A 22,332-nucleotide genomic window follows, 5' to 3' on the forward strand; every position below is an offset into this window, starting at 1 on the left:
CTGGGCTAATGTTGTGAGAGACGCAGGTGAGAATATGCAGACGTGGACGTAAACCAAGAATTTCTTGTATCTCATAATCAAATTGTTTCAGATAAAAAGATATATCTTCCGTTTCTTCATCTTTCTCAATTTCTGCATATGATTTTGTACACATCCGAAAAAATTGGTTTGCAGATCAGAAAAAAATACACTTTCTGTCCCACCATAGATTTTATCTGTTTTAATAAAATTGCGGTAATTCCCCTTGCTTACATAAATAAACGAACACATTCTTAAAGCGATTACGATGACGTACTGACACAACTTGTGATTAATACAGCCCTGTGCACGGGCATCCACTTTTATTAATTCAACAAAACTCAGACGTTTAAGTATTTTTTGTAATTATTATTTAATAAATAATTTCATCCACGATTTTAGATTAAAATTGTGTTTTCACAATTAAAAAACAATTTAGAAAAACCATGAAAAACGACAAATGTTAAATTCTCTTATATTCTCTTAAATTCTGTTTTGCTCACCATTGGATTAATACCAATGGTGGGCAAATTGCGAGAAAGTCATGTATTTTTTACTCTTTTGTGTATGTCCAACAGTGATTAATACGACGCCGATATGCATCGTCAAAACAAATAGCAGCCGTAGAGTTCTCGAAAAAAAAAAAACAAAATATATTCTCTTACACCAAAGCAAGGCCAGCTAATGCACCCTGCTTAGTTTGTGTTGGTTTCACTGACATGATCACTTTCTCTCTCTCTCTCTCTACCGACTGAGAGAAATTCGCTGTATTCAGGGATGCCAGATTTGCCGATTTATCGGCATTTTGCCGATTTTTAGTCCAAAAAAATAGAAATGCCGATTTGCCGATTTTTACCCCTAAAATGCCGATTTTTACTTAAGGCACATAAAATTTGCGTTTTTTATGAAAATTGTGATTTGGTACAATGACAAAGACAACTATACATAAATCTATATTGTCTTAATGAGTAAGAGAGATAGATACATAGATATAGATAAAATAGATAAAATGTTTCAAAGTGAATCTACTGAAATACATATTCTGTAATGGAAAGATTACTTAAACTGATTATGAGTAATTTCGTCAAGAGTAGTTTGATTAATAATGATAACATTTTTTAACAGATTATAAAAACAGTTTGAATTTCCTTGATTGCCAAAACGTGTACTTGGGTATATACGTCAAGGAAATTGTTCAAAAAACGAAATTGTCGAAAAGTGAGTTAGTGGAAATAATTAAAAACTGCACAAACTTTTACATTGAACTTTGTAATCAGATTTTGAAGCGGTTTGATTTTGAAAACAAATGTATGTGCCTAGCTTCCATAAATCAATGTTTTATAATAAATGGCACATAAGATTCATTTTTCGACATTATAAAGGAATACGAAAGCTTTATAAACATAAAAGAAAAAAAAAGACTTGGACTTAGAATTACACGCACTTTCAACTTTTGAATTTCCAAAATTTGTTTAAAGATAAAAAATTAGAGTTGCTAGAGTTTTGGAAAACAGTATGTGAATTAAGATGTGCAAATTCTGAACCATTATTTCCCATTTTGTCCAAATTTATTAAACATATTTTAGTCGTGAACCCAGGTCCACTTTTTTTGTGGATATATTTTGTGACCACTGGGAACGCTAAGTACCAAATTACAGCTAATTTAGTAGGAAAGTGTGGCTTAAATATCCAAAATACCGAAGATCGGAAGGTACTGCTATAAGGGGGCTACACCAAAACATTAGCCGACATTGTTCATATTCATCCAAAAATGATGCTACAGCATCCTCTGGTCAAATACTAAATAGCTTAGGTGTAAAAATTAGCAAAAGAACGATTCACAGAAGAACGGCAGACGCCTGCTTATTCAGTTAGCAAAAAAAAAAACTTTCATATCGACTAAAAATGAAGGAGCCAGACTGGAAGACCCATTTGAACTGGAGTAGAAAAAATCGAGGACTGTTAGGTTTTCCGATGAATCCATGATTAATTTAAAGTAGTCAGATGGTAAAAGGCGTGGGCCAAATTGGCAACCGTTACATCCTAAATATTGCAAAGACACTGTAAAACATGGAGGCAGAAGGGTTTTTTGCTTGTCGTCGGCTGAATAAGTCGGCGTCTAGCGTTCTTCTGTGAATCGTTCTTTTGCTAATTTTTAAACCTAAGCGATTTTATATTTGACAAGAGGATGCTGTAGCATCACTTTTGGATGAATATGAACATTATCGGCTAATGTTTTGGTATAGCCCCCTTATAGCGGTACCTTCCGATCTTCGGTATTTTGGATATTTAAGCCACATTTTCCTACTAAATTAGCTGTAATTTAGTACTTAGGGTTCCTAGTGGTCACTAAACATACACACCAAAAACCTGGGTCCACGTTTGGGTATAGCTGCCATATAACGGTAACTTCCAATTTTCAGTATTTTGGGGATTTAAGCTAAATTTTCCGAAAATCAATTATTTCGCCTGCAATAATTAATAATTTAGTATCCTCTATGTCTAAAAGATGTGATTGTATCATCCAGAATAGAGGATACGCAACGAAATATTGATTTCAATAGTTTTTGTTGTACCTCAAATTGGGGGGTGCTTTCGTTTTGTCCGCTTATATTTGCGACCTAAAATGTTTTTTGAATTTTAACTTTTGTTTATTAAATTTTTAATTCCTTATTTTTGTGTTTTCCAATAACAAAGATATAAACAAGTAAAAAGAAAAATAAAAAATAAATTTATTACTTTGTACTCTTAAAAAAATTATCATTTAAAAAAATGTACTGAGGGGGTGCTTTAGTATTGGCCGATACTGATATGGTAAAACCATTTATATTCATACATATTTTGAATTGTTGCCTTGTTTTATGAATTTTTAATTATTTATTGTACTTAAAATGTTATGTTTTTAACTTATGCTTATTAAATAAAGCGATAATATGAACTGAAATAAATGCTTTTTAAATTGCCGATTTTTTGCCGATTTCGAAATTTTTTTGCCGATTTTGCCGATTTTGGCACCCGAAAAGTGCCGATTTTCGACCAAACTTATCTGGCATCCCTGGCTGTATTTATTGCACTGTTGGGCAGAAATGCTCGGCCTCATACACAAAAGTGTAAAAAATACATGAGTCTCTCGCAATTTGCCCACCATTGATTTATTGTTTGAAATTTTTAACACGTTTATATTGTTCTGTTATTTTGATAAGACTGTGGTTTTCAAAGAAAACGACTCAAGTCGAAAAATCACAATTTCCGGGAGGCGAAACAATTATCAATTTTCACTTGCAAAAATTTTTTGATCCTTCAGCTTAACTCCAACGAGTAAAAAATTTAATAGTTAATATTAAAAGGCAAATTTTCAAATATATTTTTTTAATTTAGTTTTCTTTAATTTTCGCCCAGTAGCGCGATTCTTTAACTCATTTTTTGAGTTACCGACAAATGTCGGTAAAATTAAAACGCGATATTATGAATGAAAAGTTAAAAAAAAAGTTTACAAAACTGTTGCTATCGGTAGAACATTACGACTACTTTCTTTTGGCCGCTAACTTAGCGAAAAATATCGTTAATTACCGAATTTATAAGCATTTTAATTTTACCGATATTTGTCGTTAACTCAAAAAATGTGTTAGAGAATCGCACTACAGAAATTTGTCAGTACAAGTCCACGTTTTGATGTAGCCCCAAAAGAACAATACTTCCTGATTTTCGAAAAGACCATTCGGTAGCGAAATGCCTGAAATTTGGTATTTAGTGTTCTTTGGGCCACAAAATGTTCTCCCAGGAATTTGTCAGTACAGGTCCACGTCCGATTCTCGGCATTTTTAAGGTGTTAGCAAGATTTTCTCACTGAAATTCGGTATTAAGTCTTCTTTGGGGACACAAAAGATTCCCCCAGAAATTTGTATAGGTCCACGTTTTGATATGGCCCCCATAGATCGGTACCTCCCGATTTTCAGTATTTTAAAAGTTTTCGCCCTATTCTCTTATCGAAATAGCTGAAATTTGGCATGCATTTAGTCTTCTTTGTGGCTATTATATTTTCTCCCAAAAATTGGTCGGTAAGGCTTTACATTTTGATATAGCCTTCATGGCACAGTACCTCCCGATTTTCGGTATTTGGAAGATTTTAACCACATAACGGAAATTTGGCATTTAGTCCTCTATGTAGCCACTAAACTTTCCCAGAGACATTTGTCAGTGGAGTACCTTCCGATTTTCAGTATCTACAAGGTTTTAGCCTCATTATCTCTCCGAAATTGCTGGCATTTTATCTTTAGTTTTCTTTGAGGCCATATAACCTCCCTCAAAATTTTTTCAGTACAGGTCCACGTTTCGGTATTTTAAGGTTGTGTCCTGAAATTTTTATACCCTCAGCCTTTAGGCTAAAGAGGGTATTTACACTTTGATACGACCAGAAATGTGCCTCATCGAAATAATGGTTTTAGAACCCAAGTATGTTTGTACGATATCCGTTTCAGACAATTTTGAGTAGATCTAGCAATGTCCGTCCGTCTGTCTGTCTGTCTGTCTGTCTGGCAGGTTGGTGCGCACGATAACTCTCGCACGGATCAATCGATTCGGTTCAAAATTTGGGTATCGAAATATTTTGTCCAGATTCGATTTAAGTTCGAAGATGGGCCATATAGGTCCGCTCCTTCAGGTACCTCCCCCACAAATGTTCAAAAATTGTCGCAAAACTTGTGCGCACGATAACTCTTGTAGGAAATAACCGATTTGGTCCATACTTTGAACATCGTGTAATTTCTACCAAACTTAGATGAGGTTCCAATATGGACTCAATCGGTCCACACCTTCGGGTACCTCCCACACAAAATTTCGGAAAAGTTCAGTTTAGGATTTTTGTTTACGCAAGTTGTATTCGCTGTCCTCTTTACGACGCTGTAAGTTTCATTAGGGGCAAGTGCATACTTTCTGAGAAAATAGCCTGAAAGTTACAAAAAAACCCTTTGACACCGAGTGTAGTGGTTGGAGCGCAAGATAACTCTAGAACGGATCTGCCGATTCGGTCCAAAATTTGGCTTTCGTAATATTTTGTCCAAACTTAGTTCAAGTTCAAAGATGGATTATATCGGTCCACTCCTTCAGGTACCTACCCCACAAAAGTTCAAAAATATTCGGAAAAATTGTGCGCACGATAACTCGTGATGGGAGTGACCGAGTTGGTCCATACTTTACACATTCTCATAATATCTACCAGATATAGATCAGGTTCGTACCCGTACACACAAAATTTTGTTTAAGTTTACTTTAAGACCTGCTATTGAATCACTTTGATTTTTGTTGAAGCAACTTACATTCGCTGCCTCAATTACGATGGTAAAAGTTGTTTCAGGGGCAAGTCAATACTTCTTGAGAAAACAGCCCGAAGGGTGTAAAAACCCCCTATGGCACCCCCATGGCCTATATCGGTACATTCCTTTAAGTACCTTCTCCGCAAAATTTTTGAACTTTAATCCTAATCAACATTTTTTTCGGTTCATACGACCAAAATTTTGAAACCCCCTAATTACATAAGTTTTTTTTTGTGAAAAAAAGTGTTTCAATTTGCACAGGCTCAGGGTATATCTCTGTCGGCAAAGCCGACTGATACTTTTTTACTTGTTTGTTTTAGCTCCACGCCTTCATATATTCCCCATAAGCCGGTATTTTGAAGTATGCGAACTCAATATCCCACCGAAATTGCGGAAATTTGGTGTTTAGTTTTCGTTGGGAGTATAAAACTTTCTTACTGAAATTTTTTGTTATAGGTCCACGCCTTCATATATTACCCATAGGCCGGTACCTCCGATTTTCGGTTTTCTGAAGTATGAGGACTCAATATCGCATCGAAATGGCTCAAATTTGGTATTTAGACTTCGTTGGGAGTATACAACTTTCCAACTGAAATTTGTCGGTATAGGTCCATGCCTTCATATAGCCCCATAGAACGGCACCTCCCGATTTTCGATATTTTGAAAGTTGTGGCCTCAACATCCCACCGGAAAGGCTAAAATTTGGTATTTAGTCTTCGTTCGGGGTATAAAACTTTCCACCCGAAATTTTGTATTATAGGTCCATGCTTTCATATATCTCCCATAGGCCGGCACCTCCGATTTTCGGTATTTTGAAGGTTGTGGCCTCAATATTCTTCAGAAATGGATGAATTTGGTATTTAGTTTTCATTTGGGATATAAAACTTTCCATATGAAAATTTTCCATATAGGTCCACGCCTTCATATATCCCCCATGAGCGGTACCTTCCACTTCTCTGTATTTTATGGTTGTGGCCTCAATATCGGACCTAAATGGCTGAAAACTGGAATAAAGTCTTCATTGGGGGTATAAAATTTTATACCTGACATTTGTCCACATAGGTCCAGGTCTTCATAGAGCCCCCATAAATCGGTATCTCCGAAAAATCGTATTTTGAAGGTTGTGGCCACCAAAATGGCTGAAATTTGGTATTTATTTTTCATTGGGAATATAAAACTTTCCACCTGAAATTTTTTGTTTTAGCTCCACGCCTTCATATATTCCCCATAAGCCGGTATTTTGAAGTATGCGAACTCAATATCCCACCGAAATTGCGGAAATTTGGTGTTTAGTTTTCGTTGGGAGTATACAACTTTCCAACTGAAATTTGTCAGTATAGGTCCATGCCTTCATATAGCCCCCATAGAACAGCACCTCCCGATTTTTGGTTTTCTGAAGTATGAGGACCCAATATCCCATCGAAATGGCTCAAATTTGGTATTTAGACTTCGTTGGGAGTATACAACTTTCCAACTGAAATTTGTCGGTATAGGTCCATGCCTTCATATAGCCCCCATAGAACAGCACCTCCCGATTTTTGGTATTTTGAAAGTTGTGGCCTCAACATCCCACCGGAAAGGCTAAAATTTAAAAATTAAATTATTTAAAAATTTAGTCTTCGTTGGGGGTACACAACTTTCCACCCGAAATTTTGTATTATAGGTCCATGCTTTCATATATCTCCCATAGGCCGGCACCTCCGATTTTCGGTATTTTGAAGGTTGTGGTCTCAATATTCTTCAGAAATGGATGAATTTGATATTTAGTTTTCATTTGGGATATAAAACTTTCCATATGAAAATGTTCCATATAGGTCCACGCGGTACCTTCCACTTCTCTGTATTTTAAGGTTGTGGCCTCAATATCGGACCTAAATGGCTGAAAACTGGAATAAAGTCTTCGTTGGGGGTATACAATTTTATACCTGACATTTGTCCGCATAAGTCCAGGTCTTCATAGAACCCCCATAGATCGGTATCTGATGCATTTCGGTATTTTGTAGTTTGCGGCCTTCATATCCCACAGAAATGGTTGAAATTTGGTATTTTGTTTTCGTTGGGTGTATAATATTTTCCACCTTAAATTAGTATATATAGGTTCCCGTCTTAATATAGCCCCCATAGGAAGTTGAAGTTTGTGGCCTCAATATCCTAATATCCTAGAATTTGGAATTGAAATTACTGTTGGAGTATAGGATTCAGCTAGTTTTGGAAATTCGTACTTATGGGTACGAAATGATACTAAATTTTGGTATATTTTGGATTTGACCGAACAGATAGCACTGGAATCCTGCAATTTGGAATTAAGTTTGCTGTTGAGGTGTTGTAGAATTGAACTAATTTTACCAATCCGGACTTAAAGGTACAAAGAGTACTTAATAGTACTAAATTTGGTACAATTAGGATTTGGATGGACGGAAAGAGCTGGAATCCTGAAATTTTGAATTGAGATTAGAGTGTAGTATTAAGATATGGAGGTAGTTTTGGAAATTAGTACATTTGGAACCTTCTGGTATTTGCTTAAATATGGCATTGAAATTCTGGATTTTAGTATTAGAATCACTGTTGGTGTATAGAATGGAGATAAGAAATAAATCTCGGAGAAAACTTCGTATGTTGTAATAAATTCGATATTGGGTGGAGTAATAAAAAATATATTGTTTAAAAATCCATGCTTAGGGGCTGTGGGTGTTGGAAAAAATATTGTTTAAAAATCCACAACCAAGAGCCTGTGGGTGTTGAAAAATATATTGTTTAAAAATCCACAACCAAGAGCCTGTGGGTGTTGAAAAATATATTGTTTAAAAATCCAAGCTTAAAGGCCTGTGGGTGTTGGAAAATACATTGTTTGAAAATCCACGCCTAAGTGAAGGTGGGTGTTAGAAAAATATTGTTTAAAAATCCACGCCTAAGAGCCTGTGGGTGTTGGAAAAAATATTGTTTAAAAATCCACAACCAAGAGCCTGTGGGTGTTGAAAAATATATTGTTTAAAAATCCACGCCTAAAGGCCTGTTGGTGTTGGAAAATACATTGTTTGAAAATCCACGCCTAAGAGAAGGTAGGTGTTGGAAAAATATTGTTTAAAAATCCACTCCTAAGAGCCTGTGGGTTTTGGAAAAATATTGTTTAAAAATCCACGGCTAAGGGCCTGTGGGTGTTGGAAAAAATATTGTTTAAAAATCCACGCCTAAAGGCCTGTGGGTGTTGGAAAATACATTGTTTAAAAATCCATGCCTAAGGGCCTGTGGGTGTTGGAAAAAATATTTTTTGTTGTCATTTCCACATACAAAGTGACGGGCACTTTGCTAGTAAAGCATGTATAAGTGAAAATAAAACAACAACTATATGTAGCTTATCATTTGTTTTTTGTGCACTTATTGTGTAAGTGAGAGAGAGAGAGAAACAAATGCGAATGCAGTGGACATACGGAATCTTCGTCTATACTATAGACTCTATAGTACAATCTTATCTTAGGTAATTACCCTTGCAAGCAAAACTACTGCGACGTTTCATTCATGTCCGTCCTCCACCCCATAATGCAGGGTATATTAAGTCTGTTATTCCATTTGCAATTCCTCGAAATACTTATTTAAGATCCCACGTATATACTTTACATGGATATAGCCATGTCCAGCGCACACTGGTTCCGCCCGTTTACAAAAATCGAAAAAAAAATTGTATTGACAATGAAATGAATATTCTCTAAACACATTATATTTTTATAGCCCCCACCATAATATGGAGGGTATAATTAAATTTGTTATTCGGAAATATTCATCGGACATCGAAATATTCATCGGAGACCCCATAAAGTATATATATTCTTGATTAGGGTAAAATTCTAAGTCAACATAATCATGTCCGTCTGTTGAAATCAGGATAAAGCTTGTAATTAGGATACAGCTTGTAGTACAGAATTTTTTATTACTACTAGGATGTTTGGTATTGCAAATGGTCTATATGGTCCACGTTTTGACATAGACCTTATATAACGGTATCACCCGACTTTCGGTATTTTGAAGGTACTTAGTCTTTTTTGGGGTTATAAAACTTTCCCCCAGAAATTTGTCGGTTTGGGTCCACGCCCTCATATAGCCCCCATCGAACGGTACCTCCCGATTTTCGGTATTTTAAAGGTTTTAGCCTCATTATCACACCGAAATGGCTGAAATTTGGTATTTAGTCTCCGGATTTTCGGTATCTGAAGGTTATGACCTCAATATTCCACCGAAATGGCTGAAATTTGGTATTCAGTCTACGTTGGGGGTATAAAACATTCCCCCTGAAATTTGTCGGTGTAGGCCCTTTCCTTAATATAACCCCCCAGACAACGGTACCTCCCGATTTCCGGCATTTTAAATGTTGTGGCCTCAATATTCCACCGAAATGGCTGAAATTTGGTACTTAGTCTTTTTTGGGGTTACAAAACGTTCCTTTAGAAATTTGTCGGTGTAGGTCCACGTCTTTATATAGCCGCCATGGAACTGTACCTCCCAATTTTAATTTGGTATGTGGTCTTCGTTGGGAGTGTAAAAATTTCCACCTGAATGTTGTAGGTATAGGTCCACGCCATCATATAGCCCAAATAGAAGGGTTCCTTCCGATTTTCGAAATTTTGAAGATTGTGGCCACAATAATGCATCGAAATGGCTGAAATTAGGTACTAAGTCTTCTTTGCGGGTATCCAACTTTCCCCTCTAAATATTTCGGCATAGGTCCACGCCTTAATATATCCCCAATAGGACGGTACCTCCCGATTTCCGGCATTTTAAATGTTGTGGCTTCAATATTCCACCGAAATGGCTGAAATTTGGTACTTAGTCTACGTTGGGGGCCTTAATATAGCCCAAATAGGAGGACGGTACCTCCCGATTTTCGATATTTTGAAGATTGTGGACTCAATATTCCACCGAATTGCCTGAAATTTGGTATTTAGTCTTTGCTGAGGTTATAAAACTTTCCACCTGAAATTTTTAGGTATAGGTCCACGTCTTCATATAGCCCCCATAGAACGATAACTCCCGATTTTTGTAATTCTGAAGAGTGTGACGTCAATATCCTACCGAAGTGACTGGAATTTTTTATTTAGTCCTCCATGAGGTTATAAAATGTTCCAGAAGAGAATTATCCGTACAGCTCCAAGTCTTCCTATATGCACCCATAGAATCGTACCTCTTGATTTTCGGTATTTTGAAGGTTTTTGCCACATTACAAAATATAATTGTTTCAAAAACATCTCAGAAGGCACAAGGGAGACTTCTATCATACCAATGAGTGCTTGGCCTGGGAATCGAACCACACATTATCTTAACGAAATATCGGAAATTTGGTGTATAGTCGCCTTCATAAACGAAAGGAAATTAGTTGTTCCATAAAACTTCAATAGAGCTCGTGGTAGAGGGTATAACAAGTTCAGCCCGTCCAAACTTAACGCCATTCTTACTTGTTTTTAAACTACAGGGGAAAGTCTCTAGTTTACGATAAATAAAATTGTAGCAGCCCCTATCCGGCACCCGGCAAGTTATTCTCCTTATATCACGACTTTAAAATTGTCAAAATTTCGAAAATCGGGAGGTACGTTTATGTGGGAGCTATACCTAAGCATGCACCTATATTGAATATTTTTTGCAAAGAGGTATTTTGGAAAATAACAGCCAAATCGGTTAAAAAAATTTTATAAAAATAGTTCAAAATACCGAAAATCGGGTTGTACCTTTATATGGGGGGCTATACCTGAACATTTCTTGCAAGGAGGTAGTTTGTTCACTCAGAACTCAAAATGCAAAATATTTACCCAATCGGTTGGAAAATTTGCCTATATTTGTCCAAATACCACAAATCGACCGGTACCTTTATATGGGGGCTATACCTAAATGTAGATCTGCATCAACTACAATTTTTTTCTACCTTCTTGCCTTGTTATTAACCTATGTTTAAAATTTCGATGCGGTAGCTCTATCACAACTATTTTGGCACTTCTTTCAATACAAGTGGGACCACTGTGCGATGTAGAAGCAATACCAATGTAATTGTTATTAGGTCTCTTCAATAACCCAAAAATTTTTACAAACTTTTACAAAATGTTGTGCTATAACAACAACAACAGCAACAAATATTTCAATTATAGACACAAAAGTGTTTGTGTGTCAGCGATGCTCGTCCTCATACTTAAAAGTGTAAACCAGTGTTAATCACCACTGGGCTCGCGAGCCGTGTCTGTGTGAACATACACAATCTCAATTGTGGTGTGTTTTAACGTTGCTCTCACCACCGATCATCTTCTTTGTTTTAGCAATGAATTAACCCAGCTAACATTTTTTCCGAATTCGTTTCGAATTCGGACAGAATTTCTGAAAAAATATCCGATTCTGATGCCGAATTCGTACCGAATTCGGTACGAAAGTTGTATGGACGTGGTCACCGAATTCGGAAAGAATTTTCTAAGGAAATTCTTAAAAAATATTAGAGTTTCGCGACGAATTCGGTCCGTATTCGGAAGTAAATTCTTGGAAAATTCGGAGAAAAATTTAGATTTTCTGACAGAAGTCGGTCCGAATTCGGAAGAAAATTCTGGAAAATTCGATGAAAAATTTAGATTTTCTTAGGAAAATCCGTCCGAATTCGGAAAGAAATTCTGGAAAAATTCGAAGAAAAGTTCAGATTTTCTAAAAAAAATCGGAATCAATTCTGACGCTGATGCCTTTAATATTAACACAACACGTGTCGTACTGTACAGAACAAACCCCAATCAGAGGCAATTTTCTTTTAATGTGCTATTTATGGAAGGTTCTAATTTCAAACATTCTAATCATTGTGCCTGTTGTTATCATTTTATGATTAACAGTAGAACAATGTGCAGAAGCATGTTGAAGCTATCAACACTAGCTTGAATTATTATATGTTGCATTTATATTAAAAATTTTTTAAAATTGTATATGCGAATTTTATGACCCGTCATTTTGTCCTTCGATATCAACCGAAAAAAAATTCCCTTAGAAAATCCATTAGAAATCGGAACGAATTCGGAAAGACGATTCTTAAGATTCTTTAGAAAATGTACAGAGATTCTTAAAATAAACTTATAGAAAATCGGTCAAAATTCTAGGAAAATATTAGAGAAATCGGCCACATTTCTAAAAAAATATTCAGAAAATCTCAGAAAAAATCTGATATCAGAGCCCTCGGAAAAAATTGTTAGCTGGGAACGCACACGATGTTTATCTAGAGAGGGACAGATAATCTCGTGTGTGTGCCCAACGCAAACGCAGCGGTAGAATTTGTTGTTGCTGGTGAACACTGGTGTAAACAAACCACACGTATTCTCTCTTTATTTTTGAGATGCAATTGTTTAGCAATGGAAAGAGTATATTACAAATACTAATACACCAACATTTATGAGCACCAATGTTGTGTGTACAATTTTTCTGTTTAAAATTCTCTTCAGTCAAGTCAATAAAACAGCCAAGATCACCCATATACGTTAACGTGGCTGCAACAACAACATATGTTCTCTTTATTCTCATCTGCTGTCGTTTAGCAAAGGAAAGACTTGCTCAGAGAAACTAATGCACAAAATATTTTGAGCACCGCCGCAATAAAATAAACAAATTTATATTCGAGAGGTTCGTTCTGTGAGGGCTATATGAAGCAGAGTGAGGCAGAGAACATTTTTGGGTCTCTCTTGTGCTCTCAATGAGCGTAAATTTGTTGTTGTTCACAACGTGTTAGCATCTACACAGGCTGTGAGCGATAACAAATTTACGCTCACTTAGAGCAAATGGGCTCTCTTGTGAGTCACAATGCCTCCTCCTGATATGAAGGGTTGAACCAATACCGATAAGTTTCAGGTGGAAAGTTTTATAGCCCCAACGAAGACGAAATACCTCATTTCAGTCATTTCGGTTTGATATTTAGACCACAAATACTTGTATAAATTTTTGCAAATGGTTTTTCATATGCTCATTTTATGCAAATATGTATGTAAAAATTTTCACGATATGCAAAATATGCAATAATTTTTGGGCCTAATTCGTTTTATTTTGTGCTAAAACGAGTTTCTGTCTAATCAGATTTTCTCTTCGACCATCCTAACCATATATGCATTTGCATAGGATTCCGCTGTCTACATATAACTCAACTGCAGCTGAGAGAAAATAAAACTCACGTGGCATATGCCAGTGAAAACAACACAAATTAAGCACTGTACATTCGAATAGCCTACCTTATTCTGGCTTAAGAGAATATTTTTTTCGAAAAATCTATCGGTGCTATTTGCTTTGACGATGCATATCGGCGTCGTATAAATGACAAGTTGTATCAGTTATTCATCAACATCGCTTTGAGAAATATTTCGTTTCAGTCGGACATATTGCTTTATCATTTTGAATTTATAGAAGCATGAAGAATTGGGAAAAATGTATTTATATGAATAACGAAATGTCAAGACAAAAATGTTTTAATACGGGTAATAGGTTGCTCCTAAGTGATTTCTTATTTAAGAATGAAAAACAGGAAGACATATCTATTTATCTGAAAGAATTTGACTATGAAATTCAAGAAATACTTGGTTTACGCCCACGTTTTCATGTTCTCACTTGTGAATCTTGCAACATTTACCCAACCAAAAAAAAGGACCCTTATTACCAAAAACTACTACCACATTTGCCTAAAATCTTCGACTATTCTTCTACTGAGACCACGCAGGAAATTTATGCCACGTTGGAAACGGGCAGGTACAACAGGAATGCCAGCATCGTTATAGTAGTAGATACCAATTGCCAATGCCGATGTTGTGGTAATTTGCAGGAAAAAGTTCTAAATAGGATAGCTAAAAATCCTCATATACGTTACAAAACGAAAATCATTATAGCTTCATATGACCAAAACAAAAGAAAGATTGGATTCCCAGAAAATACGTGGCTGGAAGACAGTAGTTCCTGTCACAGTATTGATGCAAATACACTTATAATGAACTCTATTATATTTGATAACTGGAGAAATGTATACCATTTTGTAAAACTAATCGTCACAAACCATAAGATATCGATTAATGAACAGTTATTCCCAAGTGACCCTGATACAATTATGATGAATTATTTTACAGTTAGAACAACAAAAGTGGATAGCTATATTTATAGTATAAATCCAGCATTGGCCATAATCATAAATAATTATTATTTTACAAGTGCCAAGAGTGTGCGGCGTGGTAGCGAAGAGGATATGTGCCGATTGATGAAGGTATTGAAACATGCTCAGATACCATTTATAATATTGCAAGATTGTACACGTGAGAAATATCTAAGGATCTTGGAATATATACAACATTGCAATTTCCATCCCATAAAAACGTTCATGTTGTTCCTAATGTCCCATGGAGATCGGGGTAATATAATTTACACAAGAGATGGCCATATGCATCTCTTCGAAGATATTATCGCGCCCATAGAAGCAAACGAATCCCTGTCAAATGTGCAAAAGTTATTTGTGGGCAATTTTTGCCGTGGCCCCATCGATTACGAATATGCCACAGGTAGAGAATTGAAAGAAATTAACGAACATTTTCGCAATATCGATTTGAAGAAAATGCAAACCACAAACTGCTACCAAAAACTAAGTGAAAATTTCACTCTTATGTTTAGTGTTCCAGATGGTGTACGGTCACCGAGAGATCCGCAGTTGGGTAGTCCATATATGGAGAAACTTTGTGAAATTTTTCCCACAATAGATCACAACAAAGATTTGCGTAATATTCATAAAAATATTGATCAAAATTTAAAGAATGTTTACTATTATGGAGAAGCGTTTAAACGTTCCGATATTGTAGTTGGTAATCCTGCGATTTGTCAAACTATCTCCCGATTACCTATTGAAGCTTCACCAATGGTTGAATTGTTTAAAAAGTTAAGAGAAGATTTTACGGAACTGCTACGACAAGGGGAAGAGGACGATGGTGATGACGGCAATGAAGTTCAAAATCAACCCAAATTCTTATTTTATATATGCGGAACAATAACGGAGATCCGTGATAATAACCTACATGAATATTTTAAGAATAAATATTTTAGCAAGGAATTGGATGGTAATAATAACGAGTGATTCAAAGTAAAATTCGATGGCAATAAAAGGCCAGCTGAGGTTATTCAACAATGACCCATAAAAATAACAATTTTTAAGAGTTTGTATTACATCAATATTTTTTTCTATTCTAAAGTTTAAAATGAATATGTTAATTATACCAAATATATATCTTTTTCAAGTAAATATTAAACAAATTAAATCGTCGTGCATTTTTTAATCAGGCCAATCAAGAACAAACATTCCGTGCGGAATTTGTTCTCTTTCCCAAATTTCCCAAATTTTTATTTCCCTATATATTTATGTCTAATAAAATTAAATAATTAAAAATATTTAGTTACAGTGTTTTATTTGTAAATGCTCTAAAAAATGGGAAATTAGTTTTCTCTTTGTCTCAATAAGTATATTCTTTTTCATGATGGGATCTCTCAAATTTAACCAAAACACGAAGAGAAAAACTAAAGAAAATGTGAGTGCGAGGATCGAGAATTTTTTCTAATAGGTCGTACACATTTTAAGAATATTTGCTAGGGTTCTTCGATTTTTAAAAATATTTGCTTAGAGCCATTGATTTTTTTAAAAATATCTATGGGTCGTGGATTTTTGAAAGATATTTTCTAATGGCCTCAGATTTTTTATAATATTTTCTAATTGTCGTAAATTTTTTAAGAATATATTCTAGGGGTCGCGGATTTTTTTAAAAATGTTTTCTAGGGCTCGTTGATTATTTTAAATAAAAAATCTAAGCGTCGAAGATTTTTTAAAAATATTTTCTGCGTGTCTTGGATATTTTATGAATCTATTCTATTTTTAAGGAATATTTTCTGAGAGTCGTGGATTTTTTAAAAATATTTTCTTAGGGTCACGGCTTTATTAAAAATATTTTCTAATTGTCGTGGATTTTTTTAATATTTCCTAAGAGTCGTAGATTTTTTAAGAGTATTTTTTTATAATTTAAATAATTTTTTTTTTAAATAATTTTTTCTAGGACGTTGATTTTTTTAATTAATTGATTTTGATTTTCTAATTAATTTTTTCACATATTTTTTTTTCTAAGACGTGGATTTTTAAAATATTTTTTTTTGACCGTGAATTTTTTAAATAATTTTTTTAGGACGCGGATTTAAAAAAAATTCTAGCACGTGGATATTTTAAATTATTTTTTCAAGGACGTGGATATTTTTAATTATTTTTTCTAGGACGTTGATTTTTTAAATAATTGTTTCTAGGAAGAGAATGTTTTTAAATTATTTTTTCTAGGACGTGGATTATTTAAATAATTTTTTCTAGGACGTTGATTTTTTAAATAATTTTTGCTAGGAAGAGAATTTTTTAAATAATTTTATTCTAGGACGTGGATTTTTATATAATTTTTTTCTAGGACGTGGATTTTTTAAATAATTTTTTTTCTAGGACGTGGATTTTTTAAATAATTTTTTCCTAGGACGTGGATTTTTTAAATAACTTTTTTCTAGGACGTGGATTTTGTAAATAACTTTTTTCTAGGACGTGGATTTTTTAATTAATTTTTTTCTAGGACGTGGATTTTTTAAATAACTTTTTTCTAGGACGTGGATTTTTTAAATAACTTTTTTCTAGGACGTGGATTTTGTAAATAACTTTTTTCTAGGACGTGGATTTTTTAATTAATTTTTTTCTAGGACGTGGATTTTGTAAATAACTTTTTTCTAGGACGTGGATTTTTTAATTAATTTTTTTCTAGGACGTGGATTTTTTAAATAACTTTTTTCTAGGACGTGGATTTTTTTAATAATTTTTTTCTAGGACGTGGATTTTTTAAATAATTTTTTTCTAGGACGTGGATTTTTTAAATAATTTTTTTCCAGGACGTGGATTTTTTAAATAATTTTTTTCTAGGACGTGGATTTTTTAAATAATTTTTTTCTACTACGTGGATTTTTTAAATAACTTTTTTCTAGGACGTGGATTTTTTAAATAATTTTTTTCTAGGACCTGGATTTTTTAAATAATTTTTTTCTAGGACCTGGATTTTTTAAATAATTTTTTTCTAGGACCTGGATTTTTTAAATAATTTTTTTCTAGGACGTGGATTTTTTAAATAATTTTTTTCTAGGACCTGGATTTTTTAAATAATTTTTTTCTAGGACCTGAATTTTTTAAATAATTTTTTTCTAGGACGTGGATTTTTTAAATAATTTTTTTCTAGGACGTGGATTTTTTAAATAATTTTTTTCTAGGACGTGGATTTTTTAAATAATTTTTTTCTAGGACCTGGATTTTTTAAATAATTTTTTTCTAGGACGTGGATTTTTTAAATAATTTTTTTCTAGGACCTGGATTTTTTAAATAATTTTTTTCTAGGACCTGGATTTTTTAAATAATTTTTTTCTAGGACGTGGATTTTTTAAATAATTTTTTTCTAGGACGTGGATTTTTTAAATAATTTTTTTCTAGGACGTGGATTTTTTAAATAATTTTTTTCTAGGACGTGGATTTTTTAAATAATTTTTTTCTAGGACGTGGATTTTTTAAATAATTTTTTTCTAGGACGTGGATTTTTTAAATAATTTTTTTCTAGGACGTGGATTTTTTAAATAATTTTTTTCTAGGACCTGGATTTTTTAAATAAGTTTTTTCTAGGACGTGGATTTTTTAAATAATTTTTTTCTAGGACGTGGATTTTTATATAATTTTTTTCTAGGACGTGGATTTTTTAAATAATTTTTTTTCTAGGACGTGGATTTTTTAAATAATTTTTTCCTAGGACGTGGTTTTTTTAATAACTTTTTTCTAGGACGTGGATTTTTTAAATAATTTTTTTCTAGGACGTGGATTTTTTAAATAATTTTTTTCTACGACGTGAATTTTTTAAATAATTTTTTTCTAGGACGTGGATTTTTTAAATTATTTTTAAGGACGTGGATTTTTTAAATTATTTTTAAGGACGTGGATTTTTTAAATTATTTTTAAGGACGTGGATTTTTTAAATAATTTTTTTCTAGGACGTGGATTTTTTAAATAATTTTTTTCTAGGACGTGGATTTTTTAAATAATTTTTTTCTAGGACGTGGATTTTTTAAATAATTTTTTTCTAGGACGTGGATTTTTTAAATAATTTTTTTCTAGGACGTGGATTTTTTAAATAATTTTTTTCTAGGACGTGGATTTTTTAAATAATTTTTTTCTAGGACGTGGATTTTTTAAATAATTTTTTTCTAGGACGTGAATTTTTTAAATAATTTTTTTCTAGGACGTGGATTTTTTAAATAATTTTTTTCTAGGACGTGGATTTTTTAAATAATTTTTTTCTAGGACGTGGATTTTTTAAATAATTTTTTTCTAGGACGTGGATTTTTTAAATAATTTTTTTCTAGGACGTGGATTTTTTAAATAATTTTTTTCTAGGACGTGGATTTTTTAAATAATTTTTTTCTAGGACGTGGATTTTTTAAATAATTTTTTTCTAGGACGTGGATTTTTTAAATAATTTTTTTCTAGGACGTGGATTTTTTAAATAATTTTTTTCTAGGACGTGGATTTTTTTAAATAATTGATTTTGATTTTCTAATTAATTTTTTCTAGGAAGAAGATTTATCAAATATTTTTTTTTCTAAGACGTGGATTTTTAAAATATTTTTTTTTTGAACGTGAATTTTTTAACTAATTTTTTTAGGACGCGGATTTAAAAAAATTCTAGCACGTGGATTTTTTAAATTATTTTTTCTAGGACGTTGATTTTTTAAATAATTGTTTCTAGGAAGAGAATGTTTTTAAATTATTTTTTCTAGGACGTGAATTTTTTAAATAATTTTTTTCTAGGACGTGGATTTTTTAAATAATTTTTTTCTAGGACGTGGATTTTTTAAATAATTTTTTTCTAGGACGTGGATTCTTTAAATAATTTTTTCTAGCACGTGGATTTTTTAAATAATTTTTTTCTAGGACGTGGATTTTTTAAATAATTTTTTTCTAGGACGTGGATTTTTTAAATAATTTTTTTCTAGGACGTGGATTTTTTAAATAATTTTTTTAATAATTTTTTTTCTAGGACGTGGATTTTTTAATATTTTTTTTTTCTAAAACGTGGATTTTTTAAATAATTTTTTTCTAGGACGTGGATTTTTTAAACAATTTTTTCTAGGACGTGGATTTTTTAAACAATTTTTTCTAGGACGTGGATTTTTTAAACAATTTTTTCTAGGACGTGGATTTTTTAAACAATTTTTTCTAGGACGTGGATTTTTTAAACAATTTTTTCTAGGACGTGGATTTTTTAAACAATTTTTTCTAGGACGTGGATTTTTTAAAAAATTTTTTTAAGTAAGTACTTTTTTTTCAAGGACGTGAATTATTCAAATAATTTTTTACCCTCCACCATAATATGTAGGGTATAATTAAATTTGTAATTTCGTTTGGAATACAACGAATTTTTCATCGGAGACCCTATAAAGTATATATATTCTTGATCAGAATAAAATTCTGTGTCGATATATCCATGTCCATCTGTCCGTCCGTCCGTCTGTTGAAATCAAAATACAGCTCGTAATTTTTAAGATAGAGCATTGTAATTCGGTACAGTAGTTTCTATTACTGATATGATGTTCGGTATTGCAAATGGGATTTGTCGGTCCACGTGTTGATATAGCCCCCATAGAAGCGTACCTCCCGATATTCGGTATCTTGAAGGTTTTAGCCTCATTATTACACCGAAATGGCTGAAATGTAGTATTTAGTCTTCGTTGGGGGCCATAAAACGTTTTATCTGAAATTTGTCGGTATAGGTCCACATCTTCATGTAGTTCCCATAGAACTTTACCTCCCGAATCATGATATTTTGAATGTTGTGGCCATAATATTCCACCGAAATGGCTGAAATTCATCTTTTCCCCTAAAATTTGTTGTTATAGGTCCTCGCCTTCACATAACTCCCATAGAACGGTACCTCCCAATTTTCGGAATTTTGAAGATTGTGGCCTCAATATTCCACCAAAATGACTGTAATTTTGTAGTTAGTTTTCATTAGGAGCAAAGCCTTTCCGACTGAAATCCGTCGGTATAGGTCCATAGAATGGTACCTCCCGATTTTCGCAGTTCTGAAGGTTGTGAAGGTTGTGACAGAAGAGAATCATATGTATAGGTCCACGACTTTATATATCCCCCATAGAAGCGTACCTTTTGATTTTCGGTATTTTGAAGATTTTAGCCACGTTATCTTATCGAAATATTGGAAATTTGATATATAGTCGTCTTCATAAACGAAACGAAACTAATTGTTCCATAAAACTTCAATGGAACTCGTGGTGGAGGATATAAAAATTTCGGCCCGGCCGAACTTAACGCCGTTCTAAATTGTTTTTTTTTTTAATATTTATTTAGAAATAATATACATTTAAAAATATTATACATATTAATTTGAACTTTAGAATATCCGAAAAATATTGAAGAAAATATTTATTTTTATGTGTATTTCATCGTTGAATAAACCCTTATAAGCAGTAGACATATGTATATCCACAGCTGGCCTTTGAATAACATCGAAATTTATTTTGAATCACTCGTTGTCACCACCATCCAACTCCTTGCTAAAATATTTATTCAAAAAATATTCATGTAGATTATTCTCCCGGATTTTCGATATTCTGCCACATATGTAAAATAAAGATTTTGGTTGATTTTGAACTTCATCATCATCATCATCGTACTCTTCCTCTTGTTTTAGTAGTTTCGTAAAATCTTGTCTTAACTTTTTAAACAAATCAATCATTTGTGAAGCTTCAATATGTAATCGGGAGATAGTATGGCCATTTGTAGCATTACCTATTACCAGATCGGAACGTCTATAGGCATCTTGATAATAATAAATATTCTCTAAATGTTGTTCAATATTTTTATAAACTTAGGCCGATAGCCCTAGTTGCTAGTGCTTTTTTATTATAATTTTTATTATAATTTTTTAATTGTAATAAATATTTTTAAAATAAATAAAAATTATAAACTTCACGGAAATCTTTGTTGTGATCTATTGAAGGGAAAATTTGACAAAATATTTCCATATATGGACTACCAGATTGTGGATCTCTCGGTGACTGTACACCATCTGGAACACTAAACATAAAAGTGGAATTTTCACTTAGTAGTTGGCAGCAGTTTGGGGATTTGATTTTCTTCAAATCTACATTGCGAAAATGTTCGTTAATTTCTTCCAGTTGCCTATAGGTAGCATATTCGTAATCAATGGGGCCACGGCAAAAATTACCCACAAATAACTTTTGCACCTTTGACAGAGATTCGTTTGCCTCAATGGGTTTGATAATATTCTCAAATAGATGCAACTGGCCATCTCTTGTGTAAATTATATGGCCCTGATTTCCATGAGACATAAGGAACAATATAAAGGTTTTTATGGGATGGAAATTGCAGTGTTGTATATATTCCAAGATCTCTAAATATTTCCCATGTGTACAGTCTTGTAGTATTATAAATGGTATCTGAGCACATTTTAATACCTTCATCACTCGACACATATCCTCTTCGCTACCATGCCGCACTTTCTTGGCACTTGTAAAATAATAATTATTTATGATTATGGCCAATGCTGGATTTATGCTATAAACATAGCTATCGGCGTTTGTTGTTGTAAATCCAATTAAATGATTCATAAATGGCTCAGGTTCAATTAACTGTTCATTAATCGATATCTGATGGTTTGTGGCGATTAGTTTTACAAAACGATATAAATTTTTCCAGTTTCCAATTTTATAGGGAAACATTAAAAGAGTATTTTCATCCATACTGTAACAAATACGACGTCGGGTCTGTGGATTATCTCCAAATTTAAATGGTTGAACAAATTTCAGTATTGCTGAGGCTCTTACAAGCAATCGTCCCTTTTCATCGGAAACCATAATGATTTTCGTTTTGTAACGTATGTGCGGATTTTTATTT

General features: G+C 33.1%; 1 protein-coding gene across 1 annotated transcript; it reads right to left on the reverse strand.

The window, feature by feature from the left end:
- Window positions 1-21,359: 21,359 nt before the first annotated feature.
- On the reverse strand, window positions 21,360-22,292 carry LOC141403228 (caspase-3-like). The gene has a single exon (XM_073985414.1). It carries the CDS (start codon window positions 22,290-22,292, stop codon window positions 21,360-21,362), a length of 933 nt encoding a protein of 310 aa, XP_073841515.1.
- Between the last annotated feature and the right edge of the window lie 40 nt (window positions 22,293-22,332).

This window comes from Musca autumnalis, unplaced genomic scaffold (genome assembly GCF_047663935.1).
Source record: "Musca autumnalis isolate F117 unplaced genomic scaffold, ASM4766393v1 scaffold_4, whole genome shotgun sequence".
NCBI lineage: Eukaryota > Metazoa > Arthropoda > Insecta > Diptera > Muscidae > Musca > Musca autumnalis.